The sequence below is a fragment of the Tupaia chinensis genome, unplaced genomic scaffold (genome assembly GCF_000334495.1).
Source record: "Tupaia chinensis unplaced genomic scaffold, TupChi_1.0 Scaffold000355_1, whole genome shotgun sequence".
Lineage (NCBI taxonomy): Eukaryota > Metazoa > Chordata > Mammalia > Scandentia > Tupaiidae > Tupaia > Tupaia belangeri.
In genome coordinates, this window is record NW_006159850.1 from 7636105 (window position 1) to 7650614 (window position 14510).

At 40.9% G+C, this 14510-nt stretch overlaps 1 protein-coding gene across 1 annotated transcript in view; it reads left to right on the forward strand.

The window, feature by feature from the left end:
- The window catches only part of CDYL2 (chromodomain Y like 2), a 230800-nt gene that overhangs the window by 191926 nt on the left and 24364 nt on the right, over positions 1 to 14510 (forward strand). Inside the window, exon 4 of the mRNA XM_027773449.1 lies at positions 3747 to 3964. Coding sequence (XP_027629250.1) covers positions 3747 to 3964 — 218 coding nt within the window. The remainder of the gene's footprint in view (positions 1 to 3746; positions 3965 to 14510) is intronic.

A 14510-nucleotide genomic window follows, 5' to 3' on the forward strand; every position in this document is an offset into this window, starting at 1 on the left:
TTGAGAGATTTTCATTGTAGGGCGCGTGTGCTCGCCAGACAGAGACATAGAGAGACATAGAGACAGAAAGCGAGAAATCACCCCCCAGGGGGGGATGGTCACGCCGCAATCCCTTCTCCTCCATTCTCCTCTCGGGATCTTGGGCACGCACGCACACGTGCCCGGCGTGAGTTTTAAGCCACCGGGTCCGGGACATGAACCGCGGTCGACTATGTGGGAGTCCAGCGACATAGCCATTACGCTAACTGCTGGTTCCCTTTTTGTGCTCTAGAGGCAAGGCCATGGGCTTTAAATTCACAGAACTCTCCCCCCATTATTCTTTATTATATCCTTCTGTTGTTTTCTGGTCTATCATTATTTTAAGTATTAGTTACATTAGTTAATGTAACTGTTCTTCTTCCCCACTAGGAGCAAGCTTCAAGAGGGCTAGACTTTATTCTATAATTTGTGTTGGGTCTCTATCACCTAGTGCCATAGCCTGCCCATGGGGAGGTAATACATAATTAGATTTTAAATAAACAAAATGAGAGATACCTGGCTTAAGTCCTGGTTCAACCGTTTAGCATCTTTGTGTTCTCCAGCAAATTACTCACTTTCCTCATCTGTGATACGGTCTGCCAATGGCAGCTTCATGGAATTGTGGAGTCATTTAGAGACTATCTTAGAGATGCTCAAAAAAGATAGCCGCCGAATCTTCCTCCTTATAGGATTAATTATTAAGAAGCACCTTGACTTGGTTGGGAGGCAAGAGGATTTACTCAGCCTTTTCTAACCCCCTCAAGCTCTGAGCATCTGACTTTTCACCAGGCACGAACCAGCACCCACTGAGAGCAGCTTCCATTATGTGAGTCCCCTGCAACAGAGATGGCACGGACCTATGGGAGCTACTCTGGAAAGTATGACCAAGCCTGATTAGGGAGCACTTCTGAGGGCTGAGGGTCTTTGGTCAGCTCTTAAGGAACAGTTCCCTCTGTGCAAACCTTTTAATTAAACACTCGTGTTTATTTTCTGAAGTTCATTGAGTCATTTTAGTCTGTGTCAGGAGCTGCATCTTGATTTTTCACAAAGCCCAGTTGCTTTGAGTAATGGAAAACTACAAAATGGCTTCACAGAAGGCATTACCGGGTCACGCAACTCTGATGCCAGGGCATCCCCTCCACGGCAGCTGCTTGCCTCCTGAGTGGGGACCTGACCTGTGGAGGGGTCCAATGGAGCACTGCCTGGTTCCTGTCTAACCCAGTGCTGGATTCCAAGGCTTTCCCAGAGGTGGGCCAGGCACTCTGGATGCTGAGGAACAATTATTGAGGGGTTCCAGTTGCCACAGGCATTATGCTGAGCCAGGGTGAGCATGTTGCCAGGAGCCCTACCTTTAAGACATGGCATTATTAGAGAGAGAGGCTTGAGTCACACAGGTTACCAGTATAACTTCATGCTAAGTCAGGCTGTGATGATTGGAGAGCAAATAAGAACCACTGTTTATTACTGTATGCCAGGCTCTTTAAATATGTTATCTTATTTGATTCTCATATCCTGTGCTCTGCAGAACAGAATACAGAGCATCTCCATGCTGTGTCCACACAGTGATTGCCCTTTTTTATGAGTTTTCCAGAGAAGTGTGTACTCACCAGAGAGAGAGGGAGAGGAGAAAGCACCCCCTCCCGAAGGAATGGTCACACTGCCATCCCTTCTCCTCCATTTCTGCCTCCTTTAGGTATTTTGGGCATGCACACAAATGCACCTGGTGTGTTTCTCAAGCTGCCAGGTCCAGAACTCAAAATGTGCAATTGGCTATGTGGGATCTGGCTACCCTAACCAGCATTCTTCCAGGCCCCAGTGGGGATGACCTGTTCTAGTACTTTCTGTATAGACAGTCTTGTCACTTGTGAATAAAAATCATCTTATTTCCTCCTTCCCAATCTCTATAACCTCCTGTTTCCCTTTCTCATCTTTCTACAGTTAGGGCTTCTAATGTGATGTTGAATAGGAAGGAGAACATCCTTTTCGTATTTCAGATCTTAAGAGTAGAGCATTCAGGGCCAGCAGGTGGTGTGGTGGTTAAGGCACTGGAATTCCTACATGGCTGACTGTGGTTTGAGTCCTGGACTTGGTGGCTTTCTCTCTCTCTCTTTCTGTGTCAAAACTCATGTGAAATAATAATAATAAATAAATTGGGTAAATAATTCTTTAAAAAAAGAAATAGTAGAGCATTCACTCTCTCACCATTAAGTATAATGTCAGCAGTAGGTATTTTATAGCTGCTCTTTATGTACTTAAGAAAATCCCCCTCTATTGTATTTTGTCTAATACTCTTTCGGCATCAATTGATATGATCTTAAGATTTTTCTTTTTTAGCCTGTTGATGTGTTGGATTACATTGGCTGATATTCACATGTTAAACCAGTTTGCAACTGTTTGCAGTATATAATCCTCTTCCTACATAATTGGGTTTGATTTGAAAATATTTCATTGAAGATATTTGCATGTATGTTCATGAGAAATATTAGTTTATAGTTTTATTTTCTTGTAGTGTCTTTATTTGGTTTTGGTGTTTGGGGAATGTTGGCTTCATGGAATGAGGAAGTATTCCTCTGATTCTATTTCCTGGAGCATTTTGTGCAAAATTGATATTATTTCCTTGATATATGTTTGATATAATTCATTTCAGCCTGGTCCTTTCCTTTTTTAGATTATTATTCTTGGTTCTTTTTTTTTTTTTTTACTAGATATAGGCCTATTCAGATGATGTATTTCTTTTTATGTATCTTGAAGTTTGTGTCTTTTCAAGGAATTACTCCATTTCATCTAGGTTATCAGATAAATAGAGTTGTTTATAGTATCTTTTCATTAACTTTTTATGTCCATAGAGTCAATAGTGATGAACCCTCTTTCATTTCTGATATTGGTAATTTGTGTATCTTTCTCTTGGCTGGGAAGTGTTTTCATAATACACACTTGAGCTTATTTCCACCTGTTTTGGATGGAGGTTTGGGGTTGTAGGTTTCAGCATGCTTCCTTTAGCACACCCAGGAGGTTCCAGTATAGCTCAGCAGGAGGCAGGAGATGGGGAGCCATCATAAATTTGGATCTCTTTGTTACTAGTTTTCAAGCTTTTATATCCAGGGCACTCTGCAGCCATTCGTGAATGCTAGTATGTAGAATAGAAGACTGTAAAGCCATGCATTGTGATTGATTTGGGAGAAGAAGAGAGGCAGGAGGACCTTGCCTGCGCGGTATTCACCTCCCTTCTCTTAGGGCAGCCTCCGTGGAAGCTCTAGGTGTCCCAGACCCTATTGCTGGTTCTCATATTCAATGGGATAATGTCCATGTAGTGTTTCTGCATAGAAGTTAGCATATAACACAGGATGAATAAAGACAAAGACCAGTTACAAGTATTGCTTTTGGTAGTAATACCCCATCAGTAATGAGTATCCAGGAATGAAAAGGGCTGCCTTCTGCAGTGGTCACTGTGTTCCCTGCCGCTAAGGAATCTGAGCAGAAGCTAGATGCTCACACCTCCGTGTAGGTAAAGGGAGTCAAAGACTCTTCACCCAGAGTCCTCTTAGTCCTCTTCTGAATGTGGAGATATAGGAATTAAGCTCTGGGCTTTCACCTCCAGAACAGAGGATGCATGGGGGTCCCAACTACATTCCAGCCCTCCCTTTGTAAACCCAAATGTTCTCTGATTACGCTTTTGTAGGATTATAGCCCATGCCTATTTCTCACTTTATCTATCTGATTTTTGGAAGGCTCTGCTCTGACTAATGGGGGATTGAACCTGCACAGCCCTGTGAAGAGAAAGCTGGAAACAGAGAAGGACTATGTCTTTGACACGAGGCTCAGGTACAGCGTCCGCCAGAATGAAAGCAACTGTCGGTTTCGAGATATTGTCGTGCGGAAAGAAGAAGGGTTCACACACATCTTGCTGTCCAGCCAGACCTCGGATAACAACGCACTGACACCTGAGGTAAAGGGACACAGCTGATGGGTGGGGTGGGCTGGGGGCTGACGGAAATAACCAACATGCATAATAACTGGGCCACGGGGCACAATTTGCTCATCACTTTATGAACTTTATTTTAGGGATATATACATTATTCCATTTTATAGACAAAAACCACGGGGCGTGGAGAGATTAAGTGAACTGACCATGGCCATAGACTTAGGGGTGGCCCAAGCCAAACATCATATCTTGGACTTTTCCAGCTTCCCTATAATCAGCATGTCAGATTTCTTTGCTAAATGGAATTGAACTCGTTTAGTTCACATATATATTTGTTACTGAGATGGAATTGACATACCATAAATTTTATCCTCTAAAAATGTACAGTTCTGGGGCCAGCAGATGGCGTAGCCGTTAAATCACTTGAACACATGGCTGGCCATGGTTCAAGTCCCAGACCTGGTGGCTTAAGATCACAGGAGGAGAATGGTGGAGAAGGGATTGCAGCATGACATCCCCATGGGGGGTGATTTCTCACTTTCCCTCTCATTGTCTCTCTCTCTTTCTCTCTCTCCTACAAGTGCATGCACCCTAAGGCAAAAACTTCTTTAAAAAAATGTACAGTTCTGTGATTTTCAGTATATTCACGAGGTTGTGCAACCGTCAACATTATCTAGTTATAGAACATTTCTGTCACCCCCAAAAAGAAACCCCATATCCATGAACAGTCATTCCCCATTCCCTTCTCCCTAACCCCTGGCAGCCACTCATCTGTCTCTAGAGATGCATCTCTTCTGGACAGTTTATGTAAATGCAGTCATACAGTGTGTGGCTTTTTTTCTTTTTCTTTTTCTTTTTGTCTAGCTTTTTTTGCTTAGAATATTTTCCAGGTTTAACCATGTCATAGCATAGATCCATACTTTATTCCATTTTATAGATGAATAATATTTCATTGTATGGATACACCACATTTAGTCTATCAGTTTTTCAAATTGATGGTCATTTGAGTTGTTTCCACATGAATAACCTTGCTACAAACATTTGTGTACAAGTTTTTATGTGAACATAGTGTTTCCAATTTTCTTGGAAAGGTTCCTAATGTAATTTTTTGGGGTCTATTCCAATTCTTGGGATGGCTGTGTCATATGGTTACTCTATATTAACTTTTGAGGAACTGCCAAACTTTTCCACAGTGACTGCACTGTTTACATTTCCATCACTGGTATGGGAAGGTTTTAGTTTCTCTGCATCCTCACCAACACTTGTTATTGTCTGTCTTTTCTTGGATAGCCATATTCATATACATGAGATGGTATCTCCCTGTGCTTTTAATTTGCATTTCCTTAGTGACTGATAATGTTGAGCATCTTTTCATGTGTGTGTTATTTGTCTTTCTTCTTTGGACTAGTGTTTACCCAAATCCTTTGCCTATTCTAAAAATTGAGTAATTTTTCTTTTTATTGTCATTTTAAGCATACTTTATATTTTCTGGGTACTAGGCCCTTATCAGCTATGATTTGACAATTTCTCTTATTCTGGGGGCTGTCTTTTTACTTTCTTGATAGTGTTCTTCAATGGGAAAATTTTTAAATTTTGAAGTTCAACTTATTATATCTTATTTTTTAAAATTACTTTATTCCTCCTTATCGTTGATGGAGCATGTGAACATGAGAATGAGAGAGAGGGAGAGTCGCACCTTCCACAGGATCTGTTCATGCCACAGTCGCCTTCTTCCAGCCTTGTAGCCCCTTGGATCTTGGGCATTTGTGCATATACCTGACATGCTTTGTTACTTTTTTGTTCAATGCCTAGGGCATGTACATGCATGTGCATGAGCAAGGTGGTGGTGGAGGAGAGCACACCGTAATGGGGCATGGTCACACTACAGTCCTGTTTTCTTTGATTCTTCATCACATTAGGATCCTGGGCATGTACACTTTGAATGTTGCTACCAGGGCTGGGATTCAAACTCCAGTTGGCCATGTGGGAACCACTTGCTTAACTTAACTTCTGCCCTGTGGGGCTGGCTCTACATTACTTTTTAAATGTTAATCAAACTTACATCTTTAATGAGTAAAATAGGGAAATAGTGAATCCTTAATGTTGCTAGGTAGACTATATTTTTCAACTATGGGCTCATGGAGCAGGCAATGGAGAGATTTTTGATGACAATTATGTGGGACACACTCATCTGAGGAGCCTTCTGCTACTAGATCAACCAGGGACACGGTGGCAGAGTGACAAATGACAAAGACAGTGACAATGCCAATGAACAGTAGCTCTTTGTGCTTTTTATTGGCTGGTTATCCCAGTTCATCCCACCAGCACCCTTCTGATATGGAATAACTATGATCTACATTTTATGAATGAGAAAATTTAAGCTTAGAGCACTTAACTGGTCTCAAGTCTCATGGCATAACCAAATGCTAGCATCAGGAGGGTAAGGGCCTTGTTTTTATCTGCCACTGTCTCTCACTCTCAGCCCAGTACCTGGCCCATCAAAAACAGTTAATATCAAATTTCCTTTGTCCTGTAATTCGCTGCATTCTTTTTTTTTCCATAATAAACAATGGAAACATAGAGTGTTAACCACAAAGGTATGTCCTGAGGGTCATGTAAGGGGGGTGTGACTGCTCACTCAGACTGGGATTGATAGAATGGCCTGGCACTGTCCGTTGTATCTAGCACACTCAGGGAAGCCCTGGAAGTGATTGAGAGGTTCTGTGTCCTTGAACCCGTGGCAACATGTCTTATCATTATAACTTATAGTATGATTCTTTTATGAGATTGTGGGCATGACAGTCTGGAATGATTGGAAAATTGTGAGAGAAGAGTCATGACTAAAGTCTTTGTAATTTGTGGGGTTAGTTATTGCTTGTCATCTCTCCTCTAAGCATAGTATTTGGAGGGACTCTCTCTGCTTTGCTTTCAGCAGAAGCACCCTGAGGTTCCCTGCTGTGTAGATCTCTAGGATTCCAAGAGGTCCAGAGCCTGAGCTTTACTCTGAAGGCAGCTCTTTACATGTTTATACATCTGGAAATCTTGCTGTTTTAAGCTCATCATGACATGTCCCCATGAGATAATTTCTCCTGGATTTTTTTCTACTTCACTACTTTTTAAAAGAATGCTTAGAGGGAACCAGCAGTTAGCGTAATGGCTATGTCGCTGGACTCCCACGTAGTCGACTGCAGTTCGTGTCCCGGACCTAGTGGCTTAAAACTCACGCCGGGCGCGTGTGTGTGCGTGCCCAAGATCTCGAGAGGAGAATGGAGGAGAAGGGATTGCGGCGTGACCATCCCCCCTGGGGGGTGATTTCTCGCTTTCTGTCTCTATGTCTGGCGAGCGACGCGCCCTACAGTGAAAATCTCTCCAAAAAAAAAAAAAAAGAATGCTTAGAAAGACACAGCATTTTCCTTTGATAAGTCAAATAAACGTGAGGTTTCCCAGTTTGTCTTTTTGCAGCAACTTTGTATGTTAATGGTTAACATGTTGTGCTCGAGGGATCAGAGGTGCACAGGTTCTCACTTGAGTTGTGGACTTGATTAATTAGGGGATTCATCCCTAATCAGTGCTGGAATGCTACAAAATGGGGAAAACAGAAAAAGTTATCAATCTGGTATTTTCAGTTGTCTCAACACCCTAAGTGAAGTGGTTGTATGGGCGAGCAGCTGACGGAGAGAAGTAGCCCTGAAAGACTCTGTTGAAATGAAGAGGCAGTATTAGAAAAGGGATATAGATTTTGGAGTCTAGCAGACCAGGGTTCAAATCCTGTCTCCACCAAGTTAGGACCTCTGCTACTATAGGAAGTTACTTTGCCTCTCCAAGCTTCCTCTTTTATTAAAGTTATACATTGTGTTTTTTGTGAGATTGAGATAATTTATGCAAAAGGTTTCCACAGTACCTTCCCTGTAGGGGGTCTTCAATGAAAGTTCTTATCATTAAGATGAGGCAGAGGTCATTTACTGGCCACCAGCAGATCCAGATCCAGGAGGACCTGGAAGGGGACCCCTTTCATGGTCACAACTGAATTTCTTTCCCAGTTGTATCTATGACATTGGTTGGATTGGCCTCACAGGAAAATAGTTATACATTACTGAATGTGTTTACCTGATTATGAGGCTAGTGGGTTTGGTATAATATTTTTCTTGTCTGGAATACAGCAGAGGACCAAGATTGACCAAAATGCCCATTAGGAAAGAGCTAGCCAAATTTTGGGTTGTCAGGGTCATGACGCATTTTGCATAGAAAAATGTAAAAAAAAAGTCATGACTTTCTCAGCAACCTAATAGATGGCACAAGTCCTTATGCTCAAGAACTCACCCATTTTGCCATTAGAAGACTCCAAGCCTCATCAGTGCCTGGTTTCCTTCAGTGTTGTCAACCTTAGCTGGAGGCTCCACCACCACCTAAGCACATATACCAGATAAGCAGAAAGCCCTTCCACGTGCCTCTTGTCATGCCCCTCACAACCAACTTTCCCCAAAGTTGTGAGTCCAGACCATTAGGCTATTTTATTTGGACTATTGGGATAACGTGCTAAGAAGCCTCTGGGCTATCCCACTTCCTATCCTGTAATTCATTCTCCATAGGCAGGCAGAATGATTGGCTGGAAATAACAGCTCTGATAACTTCACTCCTGCTACATATACACACCCATGTGTACACACACCATACATTCCATATCCCACATCACACTGTTCCTCTCTTCCTACACTCCAGTCCTTTGCTCATACTTATCCCTCCTATTGGTTCAGCATTCCTTTCCTCCTTGTTCTTTTAGGTCTTAGCTTAACCATCATGTCTGCAGAAAAAGCTTTACTCCTCTTCCTGACCAGGCCATATTCTTCAGTCATAGAGTTCCCTAACACCATGCATACTTCCCTTCTAGAAGTCACCACCTTTGTTATTATACACTTACTGTGTGGCAATTTGATAGATAGCTGATCACTTCTTCCAGTAGACTATAAGCTCCTTGAGGGGATAAATACCATGCCATTCTCTCAATTTAATAAACATTTGTTAAATTCTTTTACATGAAAGGTTCTACTCTAGGTGTTACAGAGGTATGCAGATGAGAAGTCTACCACTTCAGTTCTGAAGGAATTGTAGTAGTTATCTATAGCTGTGTAACAAAGTCACCTAAATTTAGTATTTTGAAACAACTGAAATTTATTACCTTGTAGTTTCTGTGGGCCAGGAGTCCAGGCATAGATTTGCTGGATGCTTTGGTTCAGGGTCTCTCATAAGTGTGGGCAAATATGGGCTGGGCTGCAGTCCAGTGTAGGCTGGGGGTTGCAGTCTGACCTGAGAGCTCAATTGGAGGAATGTCCTCCCTCAAGCTTACCCACATTGTTGTTGGAAGGCCTCAGTCCTCACTGGCCAGTGATATCTGTTCACTGCCATATAGAGCAAGTTGCTCTATGGGGCTACTCATGACATGGCATCAAGAGCGCAAGAAAAAGAGATAACAAGAGAGGATGATCAGGACAGAAACTGTAGTATTTTTAGAACCTAATTTATTGAAAGCAAAATCCCATCACTTTGGCAAATTTTGTCGATTAGAGTGAATCATACGTCTGATCCTCACTGAAGGGTAGGGGCCATCTTAGAGGCTGCCTTCCACAGCAGTTTAAGAAAATATGAGGCAGGAGAAGCTAAGAATGGCTATATTCTACAAGAGTGTTTTCCAGAAGCATCACAAGGGGTGTTGGCTCCCTAAAAGATTTTACTTTCAGCAAACCAGTTATGATATAAAGTTGGAATCTTTGAGAAGGTGGACACTCAGCCTTGTGTCCAAATTGAATTCTCAGCGCCAAAAAGATAAAAGACTGATGTACTCATTTGATACAACCTTTTTAAATGAAAAAGAAAAAGTAGTTTGTACTTTTGTTTTATCAATAAAAGGCAAATTCACTTTTTAATTCATAGAGGAGATGACTATTGTTTTGCTCTTGTTTTCACTAATAGATAAATAACTGCAGCTGCAGATGGAGATGCTGCTTTCTGAGTCATGTGTAGAATTGCAGTCCATCTCTTTCCAGCAGGGCTTTCTTTTATTTGCCTCTCAGAGAAATAGAGTTCATATATAGGTGAGAGTGTGTCTATTTCTGGAGACAGATGGATTAAAGGACCCACAAGATAGTTGCTTGTTACCTTTTTGATGTTCAAATGAATATCTGTGGCTTATACCCTATTAGCGAGGAATGTGCTTCTCTGTACATCCAGCAGAGCACAGGCCTGGAGATTCTTGATTCAGATTGACATCCAGCCCTATTTTGTCCACTGTAATTGACCCATTTATTTGAGTCATCCTACAGTAGGGAATAGTAGAAAGTGAAGAGAGGTTGGTATAAAATTTGAATCATCATCCTGCTTCATGATTCTTGAGTGGTCTTGGGCAACTTTCTTCACTTCTCTGAGTCTTTATTGCTTCACCCTCAAGTCTGGGATACCATTCCTTATTTTACAGGATTTTTGTTTGGAATTAAACATTATGAGGCAATTAACTGATGCAATTCCTGGTACTTCAAGGTGCTTAATAAATGTTTTTTAAAGTATAATTTAATAGACAATGCTCTAATAATCTCTCCCCTCTGTACCTTACAATTATGCCTATTGAATCATTAATCTTGATCCTTTAAAGGTCTGCTCACTTACTGTTTCTCTATTAAACTCTAAGCTTCATCCCAGCAAGTGCCATGCTTCGTTTTCTATTACCATGGACTTTCTACACTTATTTTCTTCTCTAAATTCTGTTGAATTGATTGAAATGATTTTATCCCCACTACCCCAATTTATTGTAATTCATGTATTTTTAAGAAATATTTTTAAATTATGTATGAGGAGGGACTTTAAAAGTTCATGGAAAATGTGTACTATGGAAAAACTATGCATGGATTTCAAAAATGTTTGCACCAAAATAAACTCATACTTTAATTCCATTTTTCATGAACTTTCTGAAGTCCCTCATATATGTAGCAAGTTTAAATGTTATCACTACACTACTCCTAAACTGATTCTACTTATTTCTTCGCCATTTTATCCAATATTATTGCTTATTACAGTTCTACAACCCCCACCCTCAAACTGGTTGGTATTATGAGGTTTATAGTCAGTTCTTACATTGATTTATCAACATGTTCACTGGTTGCTGGCTGTTTTTCCTTACGCTTAAGTTTTTCTTTCTGAATAAATCTTCCTTCTTCCTGAAGTACATCCTTTTAAAGTTATTTTAGCAGGGACCTAAGAGTAGTAAACATTCTTGCCCTGAAACTGCCTACTTTTCATCCTGGCTTTTTAATGATAGTTTAGCTGGGTAAAGAATTTGTATGACAATTTCCTCAGCACCTCAAAAATTTTGCTCTTCCACTTTCTTGGATTTATTTCTGCTATGTAGAATTATGACTAATCAAATGCTTGCCCTCCAATATGGAATCTTTCTTTTGTTTCTGGATATGTTAAGGTTTTATTTTGTCTTCAATATTCTGAGGTTTAAGTATATTATGCCCAAGCATGTAGTTCTTCTTCTTCTTCTCCTTTGCTTTTAGTTATATTTCTCAAATTTTAGGATTCAGGTCTATGGAAAGTACAATAATACCCCTTCTGAAAGAAGTTCATGTGATTATTCAATCTCATGACCCTGTGAATATGTTAGATTACGTGGCAGAAGGAAATTAATTTTGTTTACCAGCCAAGTTTAGGATAAAGAAATTGTCTAGATTATTCAGATAGCCTTACTGTAACTACAGGAGTCCTTAACTATAGGACAGAGAAACAGATGAATAAGAATCAGAGTGACATAGTGTGAGGTATGAGAAAGACTCAGCCAGCCACTACTAACTTTGAATATGGAGGGAGAGGCCACAAACTAAGGATGTGGGTGGCCACTGGAACCTGAAGAAGAAGAAAAAAGGATTCTCCCTTAGAGCCTTCATAGAGCCTTCAGATAAGAATGCAGCCCTGCTGATAATTTGACTTTATCCCAGTGAAACTGCATTAGATTTATTATATATAGACCTATACAATATATTTGTACTGTTCTAAGCTACTGAGTTTGTGATGATTTGTTACAGCAGCCACAGGAAACCAATGTTTTTCAACAGTTCTGTATATTCTCATCCTTTATCTCTTAAGATATTACCTTTCTTTTCTTCTCTATGATCTGCTGATAGAAATTCTACAGCACCTATTTTAAATCTTATATTATTATTGTCTTTAACATTTCATTCATATTTTTTATCTCTGTTTCTCTGTAATAAATTTAGAGCTAGTGCCTCAGATCTTTCCATTCATGGATTCTCCTTTTAGTTCCTTTTAATCTGCTGTTATACTCAGAAGATGTCCATGAACTTTTTTTTTTTTTTTAAAGAGAGATTTTTGCTCTAGGGGACATGCACTTGCCAGAGAAACAGAGAGAGGCAGAAAGTGAGAAGTCACCCCACAGGGGGGATGGCCATGCTGCAGTCCCTTCTCTTCCATTCTCCTCTCGGGATTTTGGGCGCACACACACACACACACACACACACCTGGTGTGCGTTTTAAGCCATCAGGTACAAGACTTGAACCTTGTTCGACTATGTGAAAGTCCAGAAATGTAACCATTATGTCATCCATGAGCTTTATATTTTGAGATGTTGTCCCTCTTAAATACTTTTTCCATACTCTCCTGTTCTTTCTTTATAGTTCATAATGTCTCCTTTCCTGTCTTTGTTTTAAACATTTTTATGTTATAGTCCCCTTTAGATTGTTCTATTACTTGAAATTATAGACATAATTCTCTTGTTTGTAGAGTATGCTGACTCAGTTCGTGTTTCATAATTTTTTATTGTGAGCTCATATTCAGTAGGGATTTTTTTCCCACCTGTATAATTTTCATATAGTCTGGGTTGCAATTTATCTCCAGAATACTTTTACATTGATTTCTATCAGATACTTCAGGGACAATACTAGTCTATGTTCAATTTCCATGTTAAATTTTTTTTTTGTGACTTGGGGATTTTTTCCCCTATGGTGGTATGGTAACTTGGAACTTCAAGTTCACATACAGAGTAGACTTGGCGTTTTAAGTTTCCTCATGGGAGATTTTTTTCCTACAACACTTAAGATAAATTGTTTGTTTAGCAGCTTATTCTGACTGTGATGGCAAAATGGCTAGAGGGACTGTACTAGATGATGGACATGATTCCAACATGATCTTCCTGTGTCCAAAACCTGCTCTTCTTCAGCCTGGTCACACTGAGTAATAATCAGTGCCCAGGATCCAAAGAGGAATTGTGTAAGCAGGATGGACAGTCAGCTGCATGCATGTGACAGGAAGGAGTAGGAAGTATGAAGGCTGCAATGTGTGGCACAGCCAGGGCCCAGGCACCAAGACTCTGGATGATGCTTTGGCCTCCATGCCCAGTGTGTATGGCAAGAGCTCAGCTTTGGACTTTGGCCCCATCATAAAATCTGCAGTCTGGGAGCAGTGGAGGTTCTGTTGCCTCCTGTGTGCTGCTGAGCTTATTCCCCACTGCTCTCACAGCCACAAGGCTGTTACATGGAAGGCTTTGGATAAAAGGCCCAGGAGCCTTCTGAAGACAGCGTGGCCTGTGGTGGAGAATGTAAGCCCCAAAGCCTGCTTGCTTGATTCCAGGGACCACCTGTGCCTCTTTTCTAAAGATGCACAGACTCACTGTGCTTTCGTGACTTTATTAATAAAACAGGACTGGAACCATAGGGACTCCCTCAGAAGGCTGAGTGACATTTTGAAGCAGTGATTCTCAAAGAATAACATGCATGCAAGTGACTTGGGGGTCTTGTGAAAGTGCAGTCTCATCCTGTAGTCTGGGACTCTACATTTCTAGCCAGCACCTGGGTGATCCAATGCTCTGGGTTAATGAGTGAGGTTTTCAAGCTCTTGGGGCAGAGTCTGACACAGAGTACAGCAGTGCAGCTGATCCCCCTTACCTGCTGATTTACTTTCTATGGTTTCAGTTATTCACAGGCAACCATGGTCCGAAGCATTCAATGGAACATTCCAGAAATAACCAGCTTGTACGTTTCAAATGCTACGTCACAATGCCTATGTCGTTTGCCTTACTTTATCTCTTCATGTAGACATTTTATCATCTCATAGCACAGAACATTTACATTACTTTCATCACAGCATATTGCTGTAATTGTCCTATTTCATTATTAGATATATATATATATATATAAAACTTTATCATAGGTGTGTATGTCTAGGAAAAAATCAAAGTGTTTGTAGGGTTTGGTATTGCTGCTGCAATATTCTTTTGGAACAGGTGTTCCATGAATGGATGGGACTTCCTTAAACATTGCTTGGGGTCAGTATGTGGAAGGTGATGCCCTGCAGGACTATGTACTAGACACTGGGTTAAACACTGTCCATGTATCTTATTCATTGGTCAGTTAAACCAATGAGATAGTTCTGAATTTTACAGATAGGGAGTCCAGGGGAGGCTAAAAATCCACTCATAGTCACACCACAGCAGTGTGGAATAGAAGAGTGGAGTTTGGGCCCCAGAGGTCCAGGGTGCCCCCTAGTAACCCCATAAGCACCACACTA